This window comes from Eretmochelys imbricata, chromosome 1, assembly GCF_965152235.1.
Source record: "Eretmochelys imbricata isolate rEreImb1 chromosome 1, rEreImb1.hap1, whole genome shotgun sequence".
NCBI lineage: Eukaryota > Metazoa > Chordata > Testudines > Cheloniidae > Eretmochelys > Eretmochelys imbricata.
Genome location: NC_135572.1, coordinates 209,195,142 through 209,219,690, shown reverse-complemented (window position 1 = coordinate 209,219,690; position 24,549 = coordinate 209,195,142). Strand labels below are relative to the sequence as shown.

Sequence of the window (24,549 nt, the reverse complement as noted above, 5' to 3'; positions counted from 1 at the left end):
TTCATGTTAACGAGTATTTTCAATTAAATGCCATAACTTTGTGTGGTGGTGGTGAGATGGGAATGGAGGGTAATGCATGGCGGTGGGATGGATTAATGTTATAGTGCAGTTTATGGGGCTGTTTTAGTAGAATTTGGTTCCTTTGGGCCACAGACTACACATAGCTCTTGCTAAAGGGACTGTCTTCTGGGTAAATATTACAGCCTTTAGGAGTAAAAGAAGCCCGTGCCTGTAAACCCTTCACACAGCCCTAGCCTCCCTCCTCTCTCAGCCCATCCGCACCTTTACTTAACCTCTGCTTTCTTCTTGCTTTCCTCCCTTCTCTTCCCTTCCTTCTCTTTGTCCCCCTCCCCGTCCCTCCCCATCCCCCAGTCTTCCACAATAAGCTTCCCTGAAAAGCAATCCAGCTGCTTCTCAGACCCTGCTGAGCTCTGCAGATGGGCTGAGAGGGGGAGTAACAGATTCCCTTTGAAGCATCACTGTGGAAGTTCACAATGGGACTTCGAAGGGAAATTACTGCCTCCCCCTGCAGCCTGGCTCTGGGGCTCAGCTGCCCTACAGAAATGGCTGGGATGCGTTTCACTTCAAACTGACTGACTGACTGTACAAGAGGAAATGGAAGGGTAGCAGGAGGGTAGTTAGAGGGAAAGTGGAAAGACAGGGAGAAAAGAGAGGCACTGACATTTTGAACCTGTTTTTTGACCACTGTGAGGTAAGGGCTGGCCGCTTTTCTATCAGATCAGTACAGACCTCTGGCCAGTTTACACTATTAGAAAGGAAGGACTGAAATGGCTTTTGAGTTACAAATTGTAGCTGACAGGATAGCTGGGATAATGGAGGATGGGAAGAGGAAGAAGAGGTCCAAATATCCAGTTTCAAGAGCTAAGTTAATTACTATTAGATTGAGCATGCCTCCTTACTTTATTCCAAGTCCCAGTAAGGGGTGCCTTAGTTGGCTATTGGTGCACTTGGCCTTTGGCCCCATTCCTCACAACAACCCTGGGATATGCACCACTACTTGACTATATTTTGCCTTCCTGCTGTTTTGTCAGGCATTCTGATTGTCTAGAAAGATTAATCTGCTACAGTGTCTGGGATGGATGAGGTGGAACATCTGTGTATCCACAAATTGTATATTTCCTGTACTAAATCATCACTGGCACAGGTAGTGCTGTTACATGACCTGATCCAAAATCCACTGATGTCAATGGGAATCTTTCTGTCCGTGGGCTCTGGATCAGACCCATAGTCAATACATTGTACTTTGCAGCAAGCTGGATCTAAACTCTGTGACATGGCTTCCTGATTTCTTTGGCAGACAGGAAATTTTTGTGGCACCTTCCCTTAAATTAAAAAGTGGAGATTTTTATTTATTTAAATATAAAAATTAATAATTCAGTGAGTGCAGTAGCCACTGAGAGAATGAGTTTAATATTACATTCCATTTATTTTACGCTCTTATATTTTCAGTTTTCATTATGCCACAGATTTTTGTAGAAATAAGTTGTAAATTTTTAACTGTGAGAGTAATTAACCACTGGAACAGTTTATTAAGGATTGTGGTGTATTCTCCACCACTGACAATTTTAAAATCAAGATTGGATGTTTTTCTAAAATATCTGCTCTAAAATATTATTTTGGGGAAGTTGTGTGGCCTGTGTTATACAGGAGGTGAGACCAGATTATCACAGTGGTCCCTCCTGGCCTTGGAATCTATGAATCATAGAATTTGTCAATGAGTAAGCTGTAGGTTTTGGCAGCTGAGTAGAGGGGAAATGGGGGTTTTGACACCTAGGAAAATATGGAAGGCATTTAGGGATCGTGAGATAAATATATGATCTGTGCCTGCTAAAATGATCCACAGTGAAGTGGTTAACTATGTTGCCACTGAAATTGTCATCTTTAGATTGCAGAGTTGCCTCCCTGCTGAGATAAGTGGGGCAATTCATATCTCTCAGAACTAATGTTTCAGGCTGTCTGTAGTCTCAGGAAGTCAACATTACATTGGTTTTCTCAGTTCACATTCTGAAGGTTTTTTTGCAACTTAAAACCTAGATACTAAAGCAGAAACTCATGGTGAGGGAGATTCCTCACCAGTATCTGTGGCAAGAAATCATGGAATAATTGGCTCCTTTGCTACAGTTAAGACTGAAATAGATTCATAGATTCATAGATATTAAGGTCAGAAGGGACCATTATGATCATCTAGTCTGACCTCCTGCACAACGCAGGCCACAGAATCTCACCCACCCACTCCTGAAATAAACCTCTCACCTATGTCTGAGCTATTGAAGTCCTCAAATCGTGGTTTAAAGACTTCAAAGAGCAGAGAATCCTCCAGCAAGTGACACGTGCCCCATGCTACAGAGGAAGGCGAAAAACCCCCAGGGCCTCTTCCAATCTGCCCTGGAGGAAAATTCCTTCCCAACCCCAAATATGGCGATCAGCTAACCCCTGAGCACATGGGCAAGATTCACCAGCCAGACACTACAGAAAATTCTTTCCCGGGTAACTCAGATCCCAACCCATCTAACATCCCATCACAGGCCATTAGGCCTATTTACCATGAATATTTAAAGATCAATTAATTGCCAAAATCATGTTATCCCATCATACCATAAATATAGAGTTCCTGTTATAACCCTGTTTTCAGATACTCATATGATTCCTACATGTTTACCTTTTTATCTGAAAACTATCATGCTTGGTCTCTATCCCAAAAGGAATTCTTTTGAAATGTTTGAACGTTATTATGTCTTTGAGTTATGATACAATGGAACAAAACCACTTTTCCTATTGCCATAAATAAAATGACTTTTTTGGCAGGGTGAAGAGGGTGCAAAACCAGCTAAATTGGAACATTGAAGTCTGTCACGGGCATAGTTCTCCATGTGGAGCACATACTTTTCAAAGTTTAAAAAAATGGGTTGTGAAATAGCCTAGTTATGAATGTTTGAAAGTGGACAGCTGTGCATGTATGTAGAAAATGTATGTCCCTGTGTGTGACATAGCTTGGATCCTAAAAGTGCCTATGCCACTCCCTCCACCCCCGTAAATCAATAGCATGTAATACACTGACTTCAACAGCTATGGGATTAGGTCCTTAATAATGTGCCACTTTCATAACTTTAACATTGCCAGATTGATTGGCTATATACAAGCTACAGTTTAGGTTGGTATAAGTTATGTCGCTCAGGGGTGTGAGTAAGCCCCTCCCCTGAGCGACGTAAGTTACATCAACCTAAACGCCAGTGTGGACAGCGCTATGTCGGCAGGAGAGCTTCCACCACTGCTCACGGGGGCTGGTGTAATTAAGTCGACAGGAGAGCGCTCTCCCTTCGGTTTAGAACTTGCGCACCAGCCGCGGTGCAGCGGTGCAGCAGCATTGGTGCGGCTGTGCCGTGGTAAGCTGTGTAGTGTCGTCAGACCCACTGTTTTCAGACGTACCTTGTAATTTAAGGTTTGGTGAGATCTACAAAATGAGATGGTTTGATATTTCTGATGTCAGTAAGTTGGGATTTATGCGAATGCAAACTTTCTGAATTAAGCACCTTTGAGAATATGCCAGATTTAAAGATTCATAACTTCTAAAATTAGGACACTTCTTTTCTTAACACATACATACCTTGATGTTTAGCATTGCATGACAGCCATAAAATAAAAACTGTTTTTTGAAGTTTCTAGCATTTATAGATGTGAAGCTATGCAAGCACAAACTTTCTGAATCAATTTCTAATGCTATAGGACTTGGACATTTAGGCCTGATTCTCCATTTAGATGCACCATTTTTATGCCAGTATCGCTCTGCTGGCACAGAGCTGGTGTAACAAAGTGGAAAATCAGTCTATATAGCACAGAGGGGGTGTATGTAGCCTGTATATAGTATGTACATGAGACTGCAGCTATGGCTGAAGAGGAATGTACAAAGTCTGATCACCTGTGGGTAATTGTGACTAGATATAGAGGTAGTGTGTCAGGGCAGAATAGAACATAGGTGTTTGAATGGATTTCTTTGTGAGTGACACTGAATATCAGGACAAGAACAAAGATTTCTTTCGATGAAGGGAAAAGGTTTGGGACCTCTTCAGTGCCTGTGTGATTGGAATGTGTGAGTCTATAAATATGAAAGGAACTTGCAGGTTCATTTGGTTCAGCTTGTGATTGCCAGGATGTTTGAAAATGTGTGTATGAATGTGCGTGCTCCTCCTGTTTGACTGGTAATGTATACAGATAGGGGACAACTGTATGTGCGTTTATCTTTGGGCCAAATCTTCAGCTGGTGTGAGTCAGGGTAGCTCAGTCAAAATGAACAGAATTACACCAGCTGAGGATCTGGCTGATGGAATCTATGCGTGATTGCTTGTGGGTGTATGGCTGTCTGGGATCATGACTGGCACACTGTGTAAGGATGCTGCTTTGGAAACTTGAACCAAAAATAGCTTGTAATGCAAGAGAGAGAAAGCCAAGCCACAAATAACCATCCGTGCAACCATGAGGTTTTCTGTTAAAGAAAAAGAAAATGCTCACTAAGACTGGTTCACCTCTCTGTTACATTAGCTTTGTGATGGTGTTACTCCATTGAAATCTACAAGGGGCTCTGGGTGCTTAGAACTTTGGAAAACCAGACCACTTATTTCACTGTTTAAATATGCATTTAGGAGCCTACCTTTAAGCACACATTTTTAAAAAAGTCTTGGCCTTAGCATCCATCTTTAGTGCTTATACTCTTCAAATATCTATATATGGTTATCTTGTGCACCTGTGCATCACTATACATATATAGTTCTTCTAAAATCTTTTCCCATAAATCAATCCATCTAGCTCTTTAAGTATTTTTTCCTCTAGTTTGAACTCCTTCCAGGTTTCTCCTACATCTTTCGGCTACTGAAGTGCTCCAGCTGAACACAATATTCCAGCTCCCCTCTCTCCAGGCCTAACTAGAGAAGGACAGTTCCTACTATAGGCTAGTGTGAATTAACAATCTGCTCTGAGCATGGGGTAATGTGTTGTTGTTGCTGTCCTGGAGTAATCCAGGAGGTAGGTTGTGACATACGGAGTCAAGCACTCCTTTCCGGCTCTCTGCTGCTCAGGGGAGGGAATAAATAGGTATAGACTCAGTGCAGTATATGTCTGTCGAGGTGCTGGCTCAGCTACGCTGCCTGGCATGTAGGGAGCAGGGATGAAGCCAAGGAGCGACCTATTCCTACCTCTCCACCCACTTAAAGGGGAACATAGTGGCTCTACAGAGCCTGTTTCCCCTCCTGCACCATGAGTGAAGGTAGTCAGCTCAAGGTAGCAAGGGGGCTTGGCTTCCTACACCCTATAGGAGGGCTGCCTTACTGGTCTGGCTTCAGATTAGCCGCTGCCTCTGTTTCCGCTCAATTCCAGGGACCCGTCACTTGCCCACACACACCTAACTTTCCCAGGAACGAGTCTCTGCCACACCAAGAGTCTTTCAGGTCCTTCTTCCAGGGCAGTGTTTGGTTAATTCAAACAAAACAAAGTAAGACAAATTCACAATCAGTGCAGGCTGCCAGTTCAGCCTTCCTTCTCTCCCTTCTCTCTTCTCCCTTCTCTCTCTCTTTGTTCCACCCATTTGATGATGATTCTCCATTTACAATTACACGTTGAGACCTATCAGTTAGCCATCTTTTAATCTATGTAATGTGTGCCTTGTTAATTTGATATCTTGCTAGTTTTTTGATCAAATGTTGTGCTTTACCAAGTCAAATGCCTTACAGAAGTCTGTCTATTACATCAACACTATTATGTTTATCAATCAAACTTGTAATTTCATAAAATAATGAAATTGAGTTAGATTAACAGGATCTGTTTTCCATAAGCTCCCGTTCATTAACATTAATTACATTACCCTCCTTTAATTCTTTATTAAATGAATCCCGTGTGAACTGCTTCATTTTCTGCCTTGGGTCAATGTCAACCTCACAGGCTTATTATTATCCAGGTCATCCTGTTCACTCTTTTTTAATATTGATTCAACATTAGCTTTCTTCCTGTCTTCTGGAACTTCTCCAGTCTTCCAAGACCTATTGAAAATCAGCATTAATGTTCCAGTGACCTCAATCAGCTCTTTTAAAACTCTTGGATGTAAGTTATCCAGACATGCTGATATAAAACTTTCTCACTTTATTAGCTGCTGTTTCACAGCCTCATGAGTTACTATTGGAATGTAAAGAGTATCATCATTGTCATATAATATGATTACATCATCTTGCTTTTCCTCAAATATAGAACAGAAATATTTATTGAACACTTCTGCCTTTTCTGCATTATTGTTAATTCTACCATTTCCATCTAGTAATTGACCAGTACCATGTTAGGTTTCTTTTTTTTTCTTAAAATATACTTTTAAAAACTCTTTTATTGTCCTTAACTCTACTGGACATATGCTTTTCCTTTTATCATTTTGTTTCCTTTGTCAATTTTTTTACAATTCCTAGCTTGTGATTTATATTCATTACTATCCCCTTTAGTTTGTGACACTGTTCTGTCTCACACAGTAATGCAGGCTTTGTTTCAAATAAAGTTTTGTGTGGTCCTTGGGGGCTAGAAGTTAAAAAGGAAATCTCTATTTCATACAAAGTTTTCTGGTGAGCTGTCTCATTCAACCATAGATACCTTATTATATGGCCAGACACTAGTAGTACAAATGATCCAGTTTGGATACAAGGTATTAATCTTTCTCTGAAGTCTCTGAAGAAAGCAATAAATTTGCTACTCAGGAAAAAATACCTGAGGATGGTTATAGACAGTTCAATTAAAATTTCTGCTCACTATGCAAAAAAGAGGTTAAAAAACAAACAAAAAGTTAAATTGCATAAGGAAATGGTATAGAAAATACTAATGAAAATATAATTCCATTACATATATCAATGGTACACACTCATCTTGAATGTTGAGTACAGTTCCAGGAACCCAATTTTTTTAAAATGAAGGGCGTTCAGAGACAGATGATAAAAATAATTCGAGGAATGGAAGAGCTTCCATCTGAAGAAAGACTTAAAGGACTGGTAATGGAGGTGAGAGAAATTCAGAATTTCCATCCCATGGGAAATTCTGACATTTCCACATGTTTGCATCCCAAATCTGGATGAAAAGTTGAAATTTTGAAAATTTCCACAGAATGGATATAAAAAAAAAACCAACCAGTTCAGAAATGCCAAAATAAACATATTGCAATTTTGAGAGAAATGAAATATTTTGACATTCTGAAATTGAAACATTTTGTTTTGGTTTGTTGAACTGACCTGCATTGTTTTTGTTACCAGTTATTAAACTGCATTTCCCATTGTGGCACGTTGCCTAATAGGAGTTGTAGTTCAGGAGCCTGAGTCAGGCTCCCTGGCCAGACTATATCTCCCATGATGCACCATGTGGCTTAGTCAGAAGATAGCACTGCATTATGGGATCCAAGTGCACAGGGAGAAATGGGAGTCCAAAATATAATTTCCATAAGGCAGTGTGCTGATAGGGAAATGCAGTTTAATATTTTGCTGAACTTATCTGAAACTAAAATTTTGGGATCAGTTCATCAAAACAAAATATTCCAATTCAGGTTGAATCAACCCAAAACAAAATATTTCATTTCAGCTTTCCTGACAAAAAAATTGAATTTTGGGGGGAAAATTTCTCACCCAAACTTTTGATTTTTGTGGAAACTTTTTTTTTTCCAGAAAATCATTCAAATGGAAAATTTCAAGCCAGGTCTTATTGGGATTGGTGAATTTATCCCATAGAAAAGGGATATGGTAGAGGTATCTAAAATAATGAAGAATACTGAGAAGGGAACAGTTGCTTATATTAATGTATTCTCATAATACAAAAACAAGAGGACATTCAAATTGAACTAAAAGGAACATTTAAACACATTTAAAAGTGAAAAAAGGAAATACTTTTTTCCCCCATTGTGTAATTACATTGTGGAACTCACTGGCACATGATGTCTTCGAGGCCAAGAGCTTAGCAGGACTCAAGAAAGGATTAGACACTCTTCGTTATAGTGACTGACTCCCTAATACTTCTGGGTCATAGCCACAGCAAAAAGTGATGGTATAGGGAGACATATGTAATGCCCCTTGTTTGGAGTTCATAAATCACCACATTTCTGTGAACTGGTATTCATAAACATTTAAAATGACAATCTTTGATTTGTTTGAGTTGAATTGTTTGATGGACTGTAGGTTCAGTTTGGCTATGGCTAATTTTGAGAACTTTAATCTCAGGGAGAGTATCACACATTTCTAGCATTATTCCTATGGGCAGTTTGTGGCAGTGAGATGATAGTTTTTCCTTTCTTCACCAATTTTTGTTTTTGCTGGTAGAGATAAGTGCAAGCTGAAGAATCCAGAAACAAACTGCCACAGAGGCTGTGATTAGGAAGGGTCAGCCATAAAGCTTGGACGTGGTTTAAAACTGCACACTTTGCAGTTAGTGAGATCCAAAATTTTGGTTCAGACCAAACTCTAAATGTTTGTGGTGTGATTTTATCTATAATCGTCCTATGTAAGAGCGACACCATAGGATGTATCCACCTGTCTCACCTTTTTTTTTTTTTTTAGTTTTCCTTACCTTTCAGGTGTGTTCCCACTCTTTAATTTTTACATAGACTCTTGGACGTTGGTAGAACAACTTCTTTGTAGTCTGTACAGCTGAGTATCCTGGTCAGGTTAAAGAGATCACTAATTGCATACCCTCCTCCTCTTTTATTTATGGGCCACTTTCTCTGTGGTACTTTTTATATTTGTAAAAACCCATAGCCTCTCTTTTGCTCTGCATTTGGTGGTGGATGTTGCCCTTTTCTTTTTTTGTGCAGCGTTAACTGATTTGTTATATTCTTGTCTGGTTCCCTCCTCCTTTTCCATTTCAGGTACAGGCTTTTTTAACCTCAGATATTTGAACAGTCTCTTTATAAGTCAATTTGGTAATTTCTTGTCCTTCAGAGTCAGTGGAGCAATGCCAATTTACACAAGCTGCAAATATGTCTCAGTGACTGTTAAGATTCTCCTGATTTCTTCCATTCTGGAAGTTTAGTTGCACTTTGCTCACTAGTGGTCCATCCATTGAGATACTGAATATCCTCAGCCCCATTTTCTTCAGTGGAAGTTGAGGGTGCTCAGCAGCTGGAAGGATTGAAATATTTTAAATCACCAGGATTAGTTGCCCTGCAAACTAATACTGAGGGCAGTTGTGGAGCACCAGGATATGCCGATAAAGGAGACTATAAAAGAGAGCAAGATACATAAATCCAGAGATGATAGTGTTGATATAATAGGCTCTTGTTTAACATCAGATCGATGGAATGGACGAATTTCTTGACTGTGACAGATAATCTTGGGTAAGGTCCAGACTGACTGGTTCGTGGGACTAAACCCTGCAAATAAATTCTGTTCTGAAACTTCACATACAACAGTCCTGGTCCCCTGCTTCACACATGCGTAATGTGCTTTGCAAGGAAGATTCCAATGGCTAGGTTTTCAAAAGAGCTCAGCATTCAGTAGCTCCCATTCTCAACTGGAGCAGCTCTAAATGGGAGCTGAGCTCTCTTGAAAATCTGGCCCCAAACTGTAATCTTCAAAATGTAAAAGCTTTCTTTACCTCCACACTGCTAGGTGGGACCTCAACACTGTTGAAGAAGAGGACTGATTGGGAGATAAAGAGCCACTTTAAAGTTTTAAGAACAGGAGTACTTGTGGCACCTTAGAGACTAACACATTTATTAGAGCATAAGCTTTCGTGGGCTACAGCCCTCTTCATCGGATGCATAGAATGGAACATATAATAAGAAGATATGTATATACATACAGAGAAGGTGGACGTTGCCATACAAACTGTAAGAGGCTAATTAATTAAGTTTTAGACTGTGAATATATACCCATATTCCTGGATGAAGCAAGAGTTAGCTTTCTGAGACAAACATATAGGGCCAAATACACTGGTAAACATCATCTGCTTTGCACTGCTCTACCAATTCAGAGGAGCAGTAAATCCAATTCAACTTGTGGATTAAAATAGGTGTACAGCAACTTTGCATTGCTGGAGCAGTGCCAAGCAGATGAAGCATACCAGTGAATCAGGCACATATTTTTAACTTCGATCGGACCCATGTTCCTTTACTGAGTCTTGTGTGGAATAAACCAAGGAGGAAGTAATGGAGCCTGGCAATAAGCAGTCCAGTGGATGTGAGACCCACATTTTGAACTAGAGTGACTGTTGTTTACTTTTTGTGTTTTCACTTTTAGATTCTCTTATTAATATTTCTGATGTGGCTATATGTAACCACTCAATTTGTCAAACATTCTAGGGCATATTTTCAGTCTTCTTTTTCTATTATTGATTAACATAGCAATGAGTTTTAGAGCATTTCAGTATCCCTACTGATGGGTATAGCCCTCATTAAGCACACTTCTAAAACTTATTGAAGGATAAAAAGGATATCCTTGTGGTTAAGACACTGGAACAAGGCTCATGAGCTCTGGATTGAAATCCTGACTCTGTCATAGATTTCATGGGTGACTTTGGGCAAGCTATTTAATCTGCCTGTGCTTCAGTCCCCATCTGTAAAATGGGATGATAATAATACTTACCTTTCTCCCACTTTTTGTCTGTCTCCTCTACTGAGCTTGTAAAGTCTGTCCCTATGGACCTAATTCTCATTTATGTTGAGATCTGCTCTGGCTGTGTAAAAGGTCTTAAAGTGGAAGGAAATTATTTTAAGGCCCCTTTCTGCTGCCAGAGTGTGTAAAGGGGCATTCGTAAATGAAAACCAGACCCTGTGTGTCTTTACATTGGCTAGCACAATAGGCCCAATATTATCTGGGGGGCTAGTGTAGTACATATAATACATATTAATAATAATGAATGTATTACAATTGGGACTGCATGCTTTTTATAATGTACCTCAAGTTTGAGAGAGCACAGTTAATACATTAGAATGAATGAATGAAAAATAGTTTTTCTGGTGAGACACTCTGGTACACCATGACAGACTGCTGTAGAATTATCTTCCAGCTGTATTTTATGTTTATGTGGCATTTGGCTACTGTGAAGGATACTTAGGGGGAGATCTATGTGGTTGAGCTGCCACTATGTGGTTGCTATATCCTCCAAGCACTTAGCCTTCCTAGGTGTGTGACCTTTTGTACTTATGACCCCAATAACAAGGTCCTTTTATGCATGTCTGTTATATGTGATTGACTTTGTGGAGGCCCCTTGTGCTGACATTAGTTAATATGAAAGTGAGAGATCTAGAGAGAACCACAGGCTCTGTCTGTGTTCAGCAGCCTGAATAAGGAATTCCCTTTATAGTCATTTCAGCTGTGTTCTGTCTCTACCACAAGGGACACTATATGACTATATGTGACCTCACCCAAGTTTGCCATGTCTACGTGTGTGCAGGGTTTTGCGTGATCTATTTAGAGCATAGATTCTTATTGTTAGCAAATGTACTTTAAGAAGAGTAATGGCCACCTGTTGTACAAAATGTTCACAAAGCTTGCAAACAGAAATAAGCTGTGCAAATAAATAACTAAAACCTAACAGCTGCCACATTCTGGCCCAGAGAAACCGTCATTGCAGTGGAGTGGGAAGGAATCCACACTATGTATATATAAATACACAAACAGAGAGAGAGAGAGTGTGTGTTAAGGGTTGTAAAGTGTTCCTGGAGAAGTGGCATTATACACATGTAAGGTTTTTCTCTTTATTTTTAATATTGTGTAGTTTAGTATCTTGAGTTCTTTACAGTAAGGCATTTTTGAAGCCTAATATAATGAGTAATGCCTCCAAAATAGGTGACCAATAGGAGAACCCATTAGGAGATCTGAAGACAGTCATTGTGGACCAGTTCTGCCCTGAGTTACAGAAGTGCAACTCCCAAAACAAAGATTTATAGATTCATAGAGTTTAAAGTCCAGCAGGGGCCATTAGGTCATCCAGTCTGACCTCCTGTATATCATAATCCATTACACATCACCCACTTACCCCTATACTGAGCCCAGTAACTTGTGTTGTGGCTAAAGCATATCTTCCAGAAAGACATCCAGTCTTAATCTGAAGACATCAAGAGATGGAAAATCCACCACTTCCCTTTGGAGTTTGTTCCAAGGGTTAATCGCTCTCACTGTTAAAATGTATGGCTAATTTCTTATTTATATTTATCTGGTTTCAGCTGCCATCCCTTGGGTCTTATATGCCTTTTTCCCACTAGATGAAAGAGCCCTTTAGTTCATTGTATTTTCTGCCCTTGAAGGTACTTACACTCTGTAATCAAGTCACCTATCAATCTTCTTTTTGATAAGCTAAACAGACTGAGCTCTGTAAGTCTCTCACTATAAGACATTTTCTCCATTCCATGAACCATTTTTGTGACTCTTTCCTACACCCTCTCCAACTTTTTCCAACATTCTTTTTAAAACATGGACATTAGTACTAGACACAGTATTCCAGAACTGGTCTCACCAGTGCCATGTACAGAGGTAAAATCACCTCCCCTACTCCTACACACTACTCCCTTGTTTATGCTTGGGTACTTGAGAGTAATGCATTTTTTGAGTGCACGAGTTGTACTACTTGAATGCAAGATTTACCTTATATGACCACGGGTCATTTTTCTTAATGCTTGACTATAAGGCCCAATATTTCCATTGTATTCCAAGTACAAATAAAGCCCTGCTGAAAAACAATGTGTAGAATCAGTGAAAAAAGTCAGCACCTTTCATAGCTCTGATATGGCTTCATCTTCAGCACTGGGTTGCTGTGTGGTCACAAGTTGGCTGTTATGGAAAGGTAGGTTGTCTGTGTGGGGGACATTGGGCAACTGGGTTATAGAAAGCACTTGAAGATAGTAGGCTGTTGTGGTTGTATAAAGTGGGACTCCAGGGCAAGTAGGGATATGCGGCTATGCTGCAGAAAGCAGGTCAGGGATGCTGCCCTGTTGTGCACCACATAATGCAGATGGTGGCATTGTGTTGTTGGGCTGTGGAAAGAGGGGATCACTGTTTGTCAGAGAGTGGAGCTGGATGGCAGGAGAGAGATCACTAGACCATTACCTGTTAGGTTCACTCCCTCTGGGGCACCTGGCATTGTCCACTGTCGGCAGACAGGATACAGGGCTAGATGGCCCTTTGGTCTGACCCAGTATGACCATTCTTATGGGCTTATGTTCTTATGTTATGTTAAATTCTGCTCTTGCTTATGCCTATGGAAGGGATTGGAATATCAATAGATTTGCACAGTGAAACTGGGGCAGAATTTAGCCCTGGGTGGGGAAGACACTGGGCTTGTGTATAGTGGAAAATAGATAGGAGATACTGGGTTGTTGTTTCAGAAGGCAAATAGATAGACTTTAATTTTTTTAACTAAACAGTAGGGACAATGTCATATTTAACACCCATTTAAAAGTGATTTGTTACAGTAGGCATGCCCCTTAACCTCCATTAAGTGTCTATGTAACACTATTGGTCCACTAGGAGATGCTTGCCTTTGAAATGAGATGAGTTCTATGGTTGGGACGGTAGTAACATTTTTTGTTGTATAACCAGTTCATTGGCAACAGGTTCTGGTGGCTCTCAGTTTGTAGCATTTTTGGGAAATGTGCACATTATTGGGCGTCACACTGCCTCTGAGAACAGTTTCAGTTCACAGTAGTGCATACAAAGCTCTGTAGAGCCCATAGACAAAAAATGGCATATATGCTGAAAACCATGGTGAAAGCCATAAGGAAGTTCAATTTGTTTGGAGGGAACAGGAAAAGGAGATCTAAAAAGGGATTATTGGTAAAGTTAACAAAACAACAATCATAACATCAAACAAACCATAATACTTCCCTCTTGTCCTCCGGTCCCAGCCAGCCTTCCCAAGCACCAACATCCCTGAGGACTCACAAAGTGACCTCATGGTGTTGGTGATAGGCACAGGCACTGTTAACCATTCCAGGAGTTCCCTTTTCCTTCTGGCCCAATGCTAGCAGACTGCTGGATATGTGGTCAATGTGATATTCAGGGCCTTTCATGACAGTAAAAATCCATACAATAGGGTAACAGAAAGAGGAGAACTTGTTATAAACACCAAGTCCAACAGACAGAAGGTCATTGCTTCAGGTCTAGGGATGTTTATTATGCATGTAAAAAAAGCCCAGGGCATCTTCTGAACCTAACTGTCAATATTGTTGCAAGATGTTCCTCACAAACAGCACCAGCTCTTCTTATGCAGGTCAGACACAGTCTCCATCATCTGAAATGGGATGAACTCACTGGTTCTACAGGCACTTTGTGATGTGGGGTAGCAGGTTGTGGACTCTTTATTCTCTTTTCCTTCTCTAGTCTCTCTGGGGAGAGAAGATTGCCTGGGCTGGCTGAAGGGGCAGCATGTTCCTGTGGTAGGCGGGGACTTCTCTGCACAGAAAACAGAATGTCAACATTTCCTTCCAGTTACATCACTACATATATCACAGCTGAGTTAAACAACAGAGAACAGCAGAGGGAAAGAGAATATATGAGGTACAGGCAAGAGAGAAAAGGGTTGTTTTTAGAAGATATTGGAGAATGGTGGGAGAGTCAACAACACAGGGGTACAGGAAGTTGTTCCAGTCAACAGGAGCCATAAAGAAGCTATGGGATTTTGGGAAGGGACATCCTGGATGTAGATGTTTGACTGGAGGGAGTTCCTAGAGAAAAGTCCATAAAGTCAGCTGGTGCAAGTCCATGGTGGCTGTTAGAAACAAGGAAGACAGCTCTGAACTGAGCTCGCCCTAAGTGAAAAGGGTAAGGATACTATATGAAAGGATTAAAATCCTCAATTGTCTCCATTCCCACCCTTACTAATGTCAGCAATGGAAGAGCTCAGTTTTGATGTGTCCTTTCTGAGGGACTATATCCTGTCCTGGAAGGAAGAGAGACTCCACCTAATAGGTCTGTAACCACTAAGAACCAAATGTACTTAGCAAATAGTATGAATTCCCACCCCCCACCCCATCAGTGCTGTGTATGGAAGCAGGTAGCCAGCCTTCATATGATACCAATCACTATAGTGTTCCATCCTTCACAGGGAGTCACTTGCCTGTTTGTCCTGCACCTCCTCTGGATCTCAGATTAGGCACTTGGTGTTTTATATGAAGCAGTTCTTTTATATGAAGCACTCTGGCGGGGCCTTTCCCTGTGGGAGATAGAAGAAGTCATATGACTTCTCTCATCTGGAAGCCCGTTTGTTAGTATCTCAGTCAGCAGCAGTAACTGGTGCCTGCCATTGCTCACCACTGAGCATGTCCACAAACTTTTCTGCATCAGGAACCACTCCTTCCATAGCCAGAATCATAGGGCTTGATTCTCCCCACAGTTGCACTGGTGTAAACCAGAAGTAAATCTGTTGAATTCAAAGAGAAGAGAACCAAGCCCAGAAGATCAAAGTGTCAGAAGTGACTCAGGCGGTGTTGCTGCTATATTCCATTACAAACAAGTAGATGGGCCAAAATGATGTATGCTACGGCCAGCCACTGGTCTCTGCAATGAGTAACCCTATAGGGGCTGGAGGCAGCAGGTTCTTTCTGTTAGGACATAAAACTAAAAAGAGCAGGACAAGCTGGCCATTCCTCTTTATGTATGATGACATTTTCAGACTCACTTGGGGACAGCAAAGTCCCTGATCCTCAGTATCCCAGTGCGTATCGAAGATAGCATGCTATGGTTTTGGAGTACTGCAGGATGCAGAGTAGGAAATCAATCACAGGAGCTGCCTTTGAGGTGCTGAATACCCGCAACTGATTTGGAATTCATTAGGACTGGAATGAACTCTGGATCTCAAAGGAGGTGCTCAGCACTTCCCCGGATCAATCTTTTTTTAAGGCTGACTCCAGATTGGAGGACTTGGCTCAGCAAAAATGAAGGAAAATGCTAAGTAAGTCCCAATGCTTACAGAACAAAGAACTGGCAATGCCAGTGAGTCCTCCTCACCCATCTCCCAAATTGAAAAACAAAACAAAACAAAAGAGTAATTTTCTGAACAATAGCATTTGCTGTTCTGAAGTCTAATATAGGGATAATCGCAGATCATGCTTCAGGGCACAAAAAAGTGATAGTCGTAGGGGTAAGGAAGGATTTGATTTTCCCATGTGTCACATTGCACAGTTGGTCAGATATTGACACATAAGATATTGGCCACTGCTGAAGGCCTAATGGACTAACAGTTTGCACCTGGACAGTGAATTATAATAAAAGGATCTGATTCTTTTTTCACTTACATCATTGTCAAACAGGAGTAATTCTACTGGAGTTACTGGAGTTACATCAATGTAAAACGGGAGAGAGGCGGATCAGGCCCAAGATCTGTAGATCTCGGTAGCACACAGTTCCAGTCAATTCACTGAAATGCTGTTGACTCTAAGGCATCTGCTTAAAGCCAGAGATTGTCCAATGAGAAATCTCAGGGATGACTTATACTGAAAATTGCTCAGAGTGAGGTTCAGAGCCAGGTTCACTCAGGATTGTTACAGAAGCAAAAGATTTGTGAATTACACCTTATTCTGTAAATTCATCAGCTAATATGAGCTAAGCAGTTTGTGCCCATGTTATTACTTTTAGGAGGTTTCCAAGAACACTTATGTGCTTCAGGAAGTGGTGTTGGGTGGTTCAGTAGGTGGCACGTTTCTCTCTGAGTCTTTACTGAACCAGTGCTTTTTGCCTTCAGGTGTACTCTGCTGCTGATGGTATGTCTTTCAGACAAACTGTCCTGAGACTCTGACCACTTGTGATTATTAAAGATTCCACCACACTTTTTGCAATGGAAGAGATGCTAGCCCTGGTGCTAGCCCTTCCTATATGACCCCTTTGGGCAGTATTTCCTGTCTTAAACAGTATGTAATATTCCTGTACACAATTAAACAGATGTCTTATTCTCCCATGGACATGGCTGCATTTGAGTGATTGGTGAGGTCATCCCTGGATATAGTTTGTATATCAATTTTTTAAATTTGCAAAGCTCCTTGGAATCCTTTTCTCTGAAAGTTTCTGTGTATGCTTGTTATTTATCAATTGCACTTGATTATTTAATATTAATATTAGTAATTTGCCATAAAACCAACTTGTAAGGCAATCTCTATTTAAAAAATGTTATGAATTTCTTTCGATGTAAAGATGGTATGAATACTGGTGCAAGGAATCACCACTGTTAAACATAACTTTAATTTACCCCAGTAGTCTCATACTATACTGATTATTGTGCTTTTGCTTGTTAGTACAAAAGATATTTTCAGTATAGACATCTGGCTCAACATGCCAGCTTTTCTTTTGGTTGATCTCAGTCCCAGCTCTCTTCTTTAGCTAGCCCCCTTTATCCCCTTCCTTCTCCACAAAGAGATCTTGGGGTCTCTTGAAATCCTTTATGCCATTTGCTTCAGTTGCTTTCCCCTGATTCCATATGTTTACCATCCTTCGTCCTTGTCCTTTGGTAGCCTATAGCATTTTCCTCACCAAAAGCGGCATGGTTGTTTTCCCAGGAAATGTCATTGTTCCAAAAATTATATTATAGGAACATGGGTGCCAGGTTTGTATAATTTTTGTTGGTGCCCAGAACAGGTCCAAGTAGAGCCGTCCTGTCCATTGAACAGACTGGGGCAACTGCCCCGGGCCCCGCGCTTTGCAGGGATCCGCGCTTCTGGGGAACACAGGGTCCAGGGTGGCCTGGGGATTTAGCAGGGGGCCTGGTGCTGGCAGCAGTGAGTGACCCAGCCCCAGCCCACCCCGTTCTGCTCCGCCCTCCCGCTCCCGGCTTTGCTCGCGGGAGGGTGTGGAAACCAGAAAGAGGCGGGGCGGGGGCTTGAGGGAAGGGGTGGAATGGGGGAGAGGTGGGGTTGGAGCAGGGGTGGGAAGAGTTGGGGTGGGAGAAGAAGTGGAGTGGGGATGGGGCGGGGGTAGAGCAGGGGCAGGAAGAAGTGGGGCAGAGCTGCTGCCAGCGCCAGGCCCCCCACTAACCCCCAGACTGCTCTGGACCTTGCGTCCCCCTGAAGTGCAGGGCCGCCCAAAGCATAGGGCCCGGGATGGTAGCCCCGGTCCGTCCTATGGATCTGAAAATATAAGCCTCGACACTGGTGGAACCGGGCCCACGTTCCTGAATTATTGGTAGAGCACGGGCACCACGGGCCCATATAACTAGCTGCCTATGTATAGGAACAAATAAAATACATTTCCAAAGTGGTGCTGCCAAAAAACAAAAACAAAAACCCCTTCATTATTTTTGATGACAAGGGTATTAAAAGGAAAAAAGTACTTTGTTTAAAAATAGCTAACTCTGCAATAGTAGTGTGGGATGATGTGCAATTAAATGGAATGTAGTTTTCCAGTGAGCCCATCTAACTGTTGGTTGAATTATTTTTTTCCTTTCTATTTTTAATCTATACATTGTGCTTCATTCTTGGCATCATGGTGATGTTTTATATTTTATGTTATGGGCAATTTTATTCAGCTGTTTCTAAAACTTTACTAAAATGCTAGATGTCATGTTGGAAACAGAGATCCAGAAATCAGGTCATAAATCAGAACAATAAAAGGCCATTGCACCATCTCCAGAGGTTCTCACTGTTGTTTCTTTTCCTTCCTTCCCCCACTGGTGCAGCAGAACTGAAGTGTCTTACCTGGTGTATTTACTTTTCAGATTCAGAGCAGAGCACTGGGTCAGACACAGAGGTGTTGACTGAGAGAACATCCTGCTCATTTGGCTCCCACTCTGACCTCACATCTGGTGGCTCAGGTCCCCAACCTCCTCCTCCATCATCCATGGAGGAGATCCAGGTAGAGCTGCAGTGTGCTGACCTCTGGAAAAGATTCCATGACATTGGGACAGAGATGATCATCACTAAAGCAGGCAGGTAAGATACTCCTGGCTTCTTGCCCAGTAAAAACAAACAGAAAGAGGATACACTTTTTAATATGGTTATGGATGGGTTTTAAACTAATTTTCTTTCTTTAAAGGAGAATGAATATATGAATGAATTAGAAGAAGCAAACAGTTGTGGAAGTTATATAGCTGTACCTCCTTGTGCTGTGATCTTGTCAGATCTCACAGGTTAAACAGGGCTGAGCCAGATTACTGTTGAGAAAGAAGACCTCTAAAGGAAATTCATTCACTGCAAGATCAAGATATGGTTGATGCTGGTCTTCTTTCTGAGGAAATACTGAAAAAATGGCCATAGTGCTGTCTTTCAGATGAGATATACAGTTGAAACCTGTGCCATTCATATTCTTTAAAGATCCCATAACACCCCAGGAGGTTAGCTCTGTTAATCCCAATTCTAGTGGAATTAACTCAGGTTTGTTCCAATCTAACATCTTCCTTCAGCTCCAGCTGGGTATATTCTTGACGTCCTCTGCTAACAGGTACATACATAGGATTTCTCACAGCTGTCATCTTCCACCCCAGAAGTAGCTGCATTTCAGTTGGGAGTATGGAGGAACCAGGAGTAATTTGGGATTTTTTTAAAAAAAGGCAGTTCATACTGTCACACCATCAGCCATAACTGAAGACATTTTCACTCACTGAAATAGTTAAAATTTTATATTAGCCAAAAATGAAAGCTGAGATTAGCTTTAACATTTCTAGAGTTCTCAGATTTGAAGAGGGGAGGGAGAATTCCAACTCTATGTGCATTAATTTAATGCTGTATGTTTCCAACTATTGGTGTTTTAATTCCAATTAAGTGTGTTAAAAACAAATCAGCACCATGGACAGAGAAATGATAAAAGATGAGTGAGCCAGTTTGGCTAAAATATGAGCTGCTCTGCCTCTTTTTCAAAAACGCAAATAGAACCTTTCTGAAGGTTTGAGGAAAATGATTAAAATATTTCTTAGTCTGGTCCTTTTAGGCTATTCTTGTGGGATATTCACCATTGTTTTGTGGCTCCAGGAGGATCAGATAGCTTGGGAAAAGTTTGGAAATATCCATCCTTTGAAAACTTATCAGAACCAAACTGACTTTTGGGACCTCTTGAGGCTCTCTCATCATTAACTTGAGGTCCCCTCATCATTAGAGGATCATCAATACTCTTTGTGTTGTCATTCTTTCAGACTGCAGTGCATGCCCTCCTATCACAAATAGAAGAGGAGGGGTGACAGGAATAACTTAATAATAATACTTGCTCTTATATAATATTTTCCATCTATAGATCTCAAACCTTGCAGTGGCTGGGATTATGGCACAATTTCCTTCTGCAGTTGTTTGCAGGAGTCACCTAAGTAGCATGCACAAGAGAAAGGTATTTGTGAGCTGAAATCTCTTTTGGGATTCATCAAATGTCCTGAAGTTCCCAGCTTGAGAAAATTTGGAAGATGAATTGCAGTTCCTTAATCTCCTACAATTTAAATTAAGACCCATTCCCACTGATCTTGAGAAACAAGAGTGGGTAATGGCTTTGGGACCAAGGGGCTAACATCCTGTTTTGTTCCTCAGGTTTGTGCATACTGGGATCCATACTTAGAATGAGTGATTACTATGAGGAGATGTCAGCTCTGTGTGTCTCCACTGCCATCGTCAGGCGTGTCCCATGGGAATTTCTGATATTGCAATATTTATTTTTATTCCAAATGTGGATAAAAGTTGAAATACTGAAATTTTACGTGGACTGAAAAGTTCCACCAAATTTTGATGGCAGAATGTTGTGTGGCATTTTTGAATGAAACAAAACATGTAGATATTCCCCCAACTGAAATGTTTCATTTCTGACTGTTAAACTGCCTTATGCCCCCCCTCTTTTCTATGGACAAGAAGCTGCATGGCTGGACTACACTTCCCAAGATATGCCTGCAGTCATGTGCTTTCCATGAGGCACCGAGTGGGTCAGTCAGAGGGATACTGCATTGCATCATGGGAGATGTAGTCCAGCCAGGGATCCCAGCCCACAGGAGAGTCTGGGGGGCATGAGGCACCTGAACTAAAACTCCCAGAATACAATGTGACAGCATAGAAAGCTACAGTTTAATGAAACAAAATATTTTGGGTCAGCTCAACAAACTGAAATATTTAGATTTGGGTCAAACTCATCCTAAACAAAATATTTCATTTTTGCATTCCTCCAAAAATTTTGGAAAATTTAATTTGTGCAGAAACTGCATTTTCTACTAAAAGATATTTCTGATGAAAATTTTCAGCCAAAAACTTTTGGCTGAAAACAGACTCTTGCGATTTGGAATTGTGAAAACATTTTGTTTTGAGATTTTTTTATTGAAACAAAATATTTCAAAATGTCTGGATTGAAACATTTCATTTCAACTTGGTTTGACATTAAACCACATCCCTGGAGCTGCCCCGGATATCATGGAAGTTGTAGTTCAGTTGTTTCATACATCCCTTCTGCTCTGTGGGCTGAGCTCCCCAGATGGACTACATCTCCCATGATGCACCACACTCACGGGATTCCCTTGATGCTCTGTGATGGGTCAGCAAGAGAGGAGGCTGTGGTTTATCATGGGAGAGTAGTCCAGCGGAGGAACCTGGCCACTAGGGGAGAATAGGGGCATGAGGCACCTGAACATGAAGTGCCATAGCAGCAAAGGTAGACCAATTTTAACTTTGAACTGTCCTGAAATAAGACATTTCCCCAGCCTGAAATGTTTTGATTTGGTCAAGATGATCCAAAATGAAATATCTTTTTTTCAATTTTCTCAAGGGGAGCTTTCAGTTTTTAACTGAAAGTCTTCAGTTTTCAGGTTTTCCTTTAAAAGTCAATGTTCTGTGGAAAATCTTTGTTTTTGTCAGTATTTTCCATGGATCCTCCTCCCCTCACCCCAAATTTTTCAACAATCTCTAGAACTGAAACACCTTGTCTGACATATTTAGCAGCAAATGTTAAAATAGTTAAGAGTCTTAAAACGATCTTCACTGTAAGTAGGATGATACGGCATTCATTTAAGTCATTTTTAATATGGAACAAAACTGGGGAAATATTAAGTCTTTAAAGGTCTAGTAGGGAAGGGGACACTTCTTTCTCTGTTTTGAACCATGAGCCCATTGAGCAATCCCAATGATAGCTACTTCAGGTGCTTTAGAAAATCCCAGCCTTGATTAAATTTATTTTTCCACTAACAAAGTGTAAAATTTCTGGGCATGATACAAAATATATTACCCCCCCGGCCCCATACACACAATTTATTGAGCAAAACCATAGACTTCTTCCTATCCTCAAATCATGTCCACTCATGCAAAAGCATTGAAAGAAGAGAGAAACCCTTCACTGTACATGTACTGAAGGTCAACAGGCACATGCTCTGGCTGACCAAAGGAGAAACAAATTCCACAAAGTAGTCTCTCTTCCTAGCCTACCAGCATTCATATCTGGGCACCATTAGCAAAAGCACTTTACCCTACCTCCTCTGCCACTTGGCTTGATCAACTCACACTGGTCTGGGGAGATGAGTTTGGAAGGGAGGGGAGTCAAGAGCTCCATCTGGTGTTGAGAATTTTGACAGGAATTTTGGCATCAAAGTTCATAAGTGAGTTTGTGCAATATGAGCAATACCAAAGTGACACATTAAGATTCTGCTTAATAGAAATCTGGCTACTAGCAACTAGCATTCAGTAGCAACATATACTCCCATCCCACCAACATTAAAGTGTTAAAGTGATTTGGATATGGACCAGAAGCATACTGCTTATTATTCACTTCTTTAAAAGAGAGGTCCTACCTATAATCAATGTCCTGGCTCTAAGCATGCTCAGCTGAGCAGTTCTGCTGTATGCCATGGGTGCCAGATATGTGGGCAATAAAGTTTGGGTTTTGGAGGCCCTTGCCAATAAAGTTTGGGTTTTGGAGGCCCTACATGAGCCTGGTGCTGAAGCAAATGTGAGTAGCCAAGAAGCTTGGTGTTTCAAAGTTGACTGTTTTGTGCTTTTTTTCTAATTGCAGTTATATTTAACTTTTAACCCCTCGCCTTCCCTCTGCTCATTAATCCACCTACACTGGGACGTCTTCCAACATCTGAAAAGCTTCAAGCAACTACCACTGTGTTTTAAAACAACCTGCCAGAGAACTGTTTCCTTCTTTCCCTCTGATGTGGTGTTTCCCTCAAAATCAAATTTGACCAAAGTCTAGATGGGCACACTCCTGTGATGGAATAATGGACCAGTATCTCATGACTCAGCAAAGTTAGAAACCAGAGCTTTAAACCATTGGAATGAGGAAGTCCCCAACTTTGGAATATGTATCTGATCCCCGTCACCACAGTATGTTAACACTTGTCGCAAAGGAAAACTGAGACCTTGTCTCTGTATTAAACAAAAACGTTGAAACCAAGAAAATGTGCTGGCTGCCCCAAATTAGCACTTCCTTCTAGCCCTGAAAGATCCTCAGATGTTGCTCACACTCACTGTGTTGTTGTATATGCAAAAGCTATTTTAAGTAGTTATTAGAGATTTTAAAAATAATATTAGTTTAGTTTTCTGTGCCCCAAGAGTCCTGTACATTTGAATTCATGGTATTATGGCAGCCTGGCATTGTAGGAGGAATGAGATGAACAGCTGTGCCAATAATACTTTTTAAAAAACCCTCACAAATATTCCTAAACTAATGATGATGATTTAATTCAAGCACATTTCATCCGGAAGGCTACCATGCCCACACACAGACTTTTTGTATATAGAGAGACTATATGGTGCATGTGTGTGTTTTGAAGATTTTATACAAGCTTACGTTTAAAGACCACTTTACTGCTGAGTAGTAAGTAACTTGTTCATCCCAAATTCATGTTAAATAAAACCACCATATTGTACCATACCAGATACTTATGTATTCCCTTTACATACATACAGCAATTGTGAGTACAATTATTAATTGTGAAGCTCGTTGGTATCATTCTAGATGAAGGGTACTTGAACATTAATGAAGTCATTAGCCCATTCTCTTCTATTTCCTCCTTTTCATCCATCAATCCCTGCTGGATGCCCACAGTGGTAGTTCCTTATGTCTAAGAACTTTGAGCTACTTTTACAACCAAGGTGAAAGAAAACAATAATTTTCTACAAAACTTTACAAATAAACTGAATTTTTTCAGCTGTAGCATTTTTATGAAGGCAGGGGGATGCATAAACTTTTTTCCAATTATCTCAGAGATTATCCTTTAAGCCTGTTGAATGAGCTGTGGTAATCTTTTACAAGGTATTTCATATGCAACCAACCCCTTTGGCTATTCTGCAACCTTACACTTGAGGTTTTAGCTTTGGAGAGAGTCACTTGGAATACACTGCATTCAATCTTCCCAATGTGGTACACAGATTTAGACCCAAGGAGCCTCAGATTTAATCCTGGATTCCTCATCAATCCGCTGAAACATGACTTATCTTTTAAACAATTCCATAGCCTCCTCTTTCCAATTAAGAAGAGCTGGGCTGTAAAATGCCACATCCTGTACCCATGTGACTTGACAGATTTAACGAGCCATTGTGGTAGAAACAAGGTAATGCCGCTCTAGGGTAGTCCATCATTCCTTTTTAATTTATTTAGTTGTTCAGCTATGAAACTAACCCCATCCAGTGCATAAATCCACATTCTCACT

General features: G+C 40.9%; 1 protein-coding gene across 2 annotated transcripts in view; it reads left to right on the top strand.

The window, feature by feature from the left end:
- Positions 1-24,549, top strand: part of TBX15 (T-box transcription factor 15) — a 131,789-nt gene that overhangs the window by 64,039 nt on the left and 43,201 nt on the right. For both annotated transcript variants that reach the window (XM_077807349.1, XM_077807350.1), the window contains one exon: positions 18,661-18,874. In XM_077807349.1, coding sequence (XP_077663475.1) covers positions 18,661-18,874 — 214 coding nt within the window. The remainder of the gene's footprint in view (positions 1-18,660; positions 18,875-24,549) is intronic.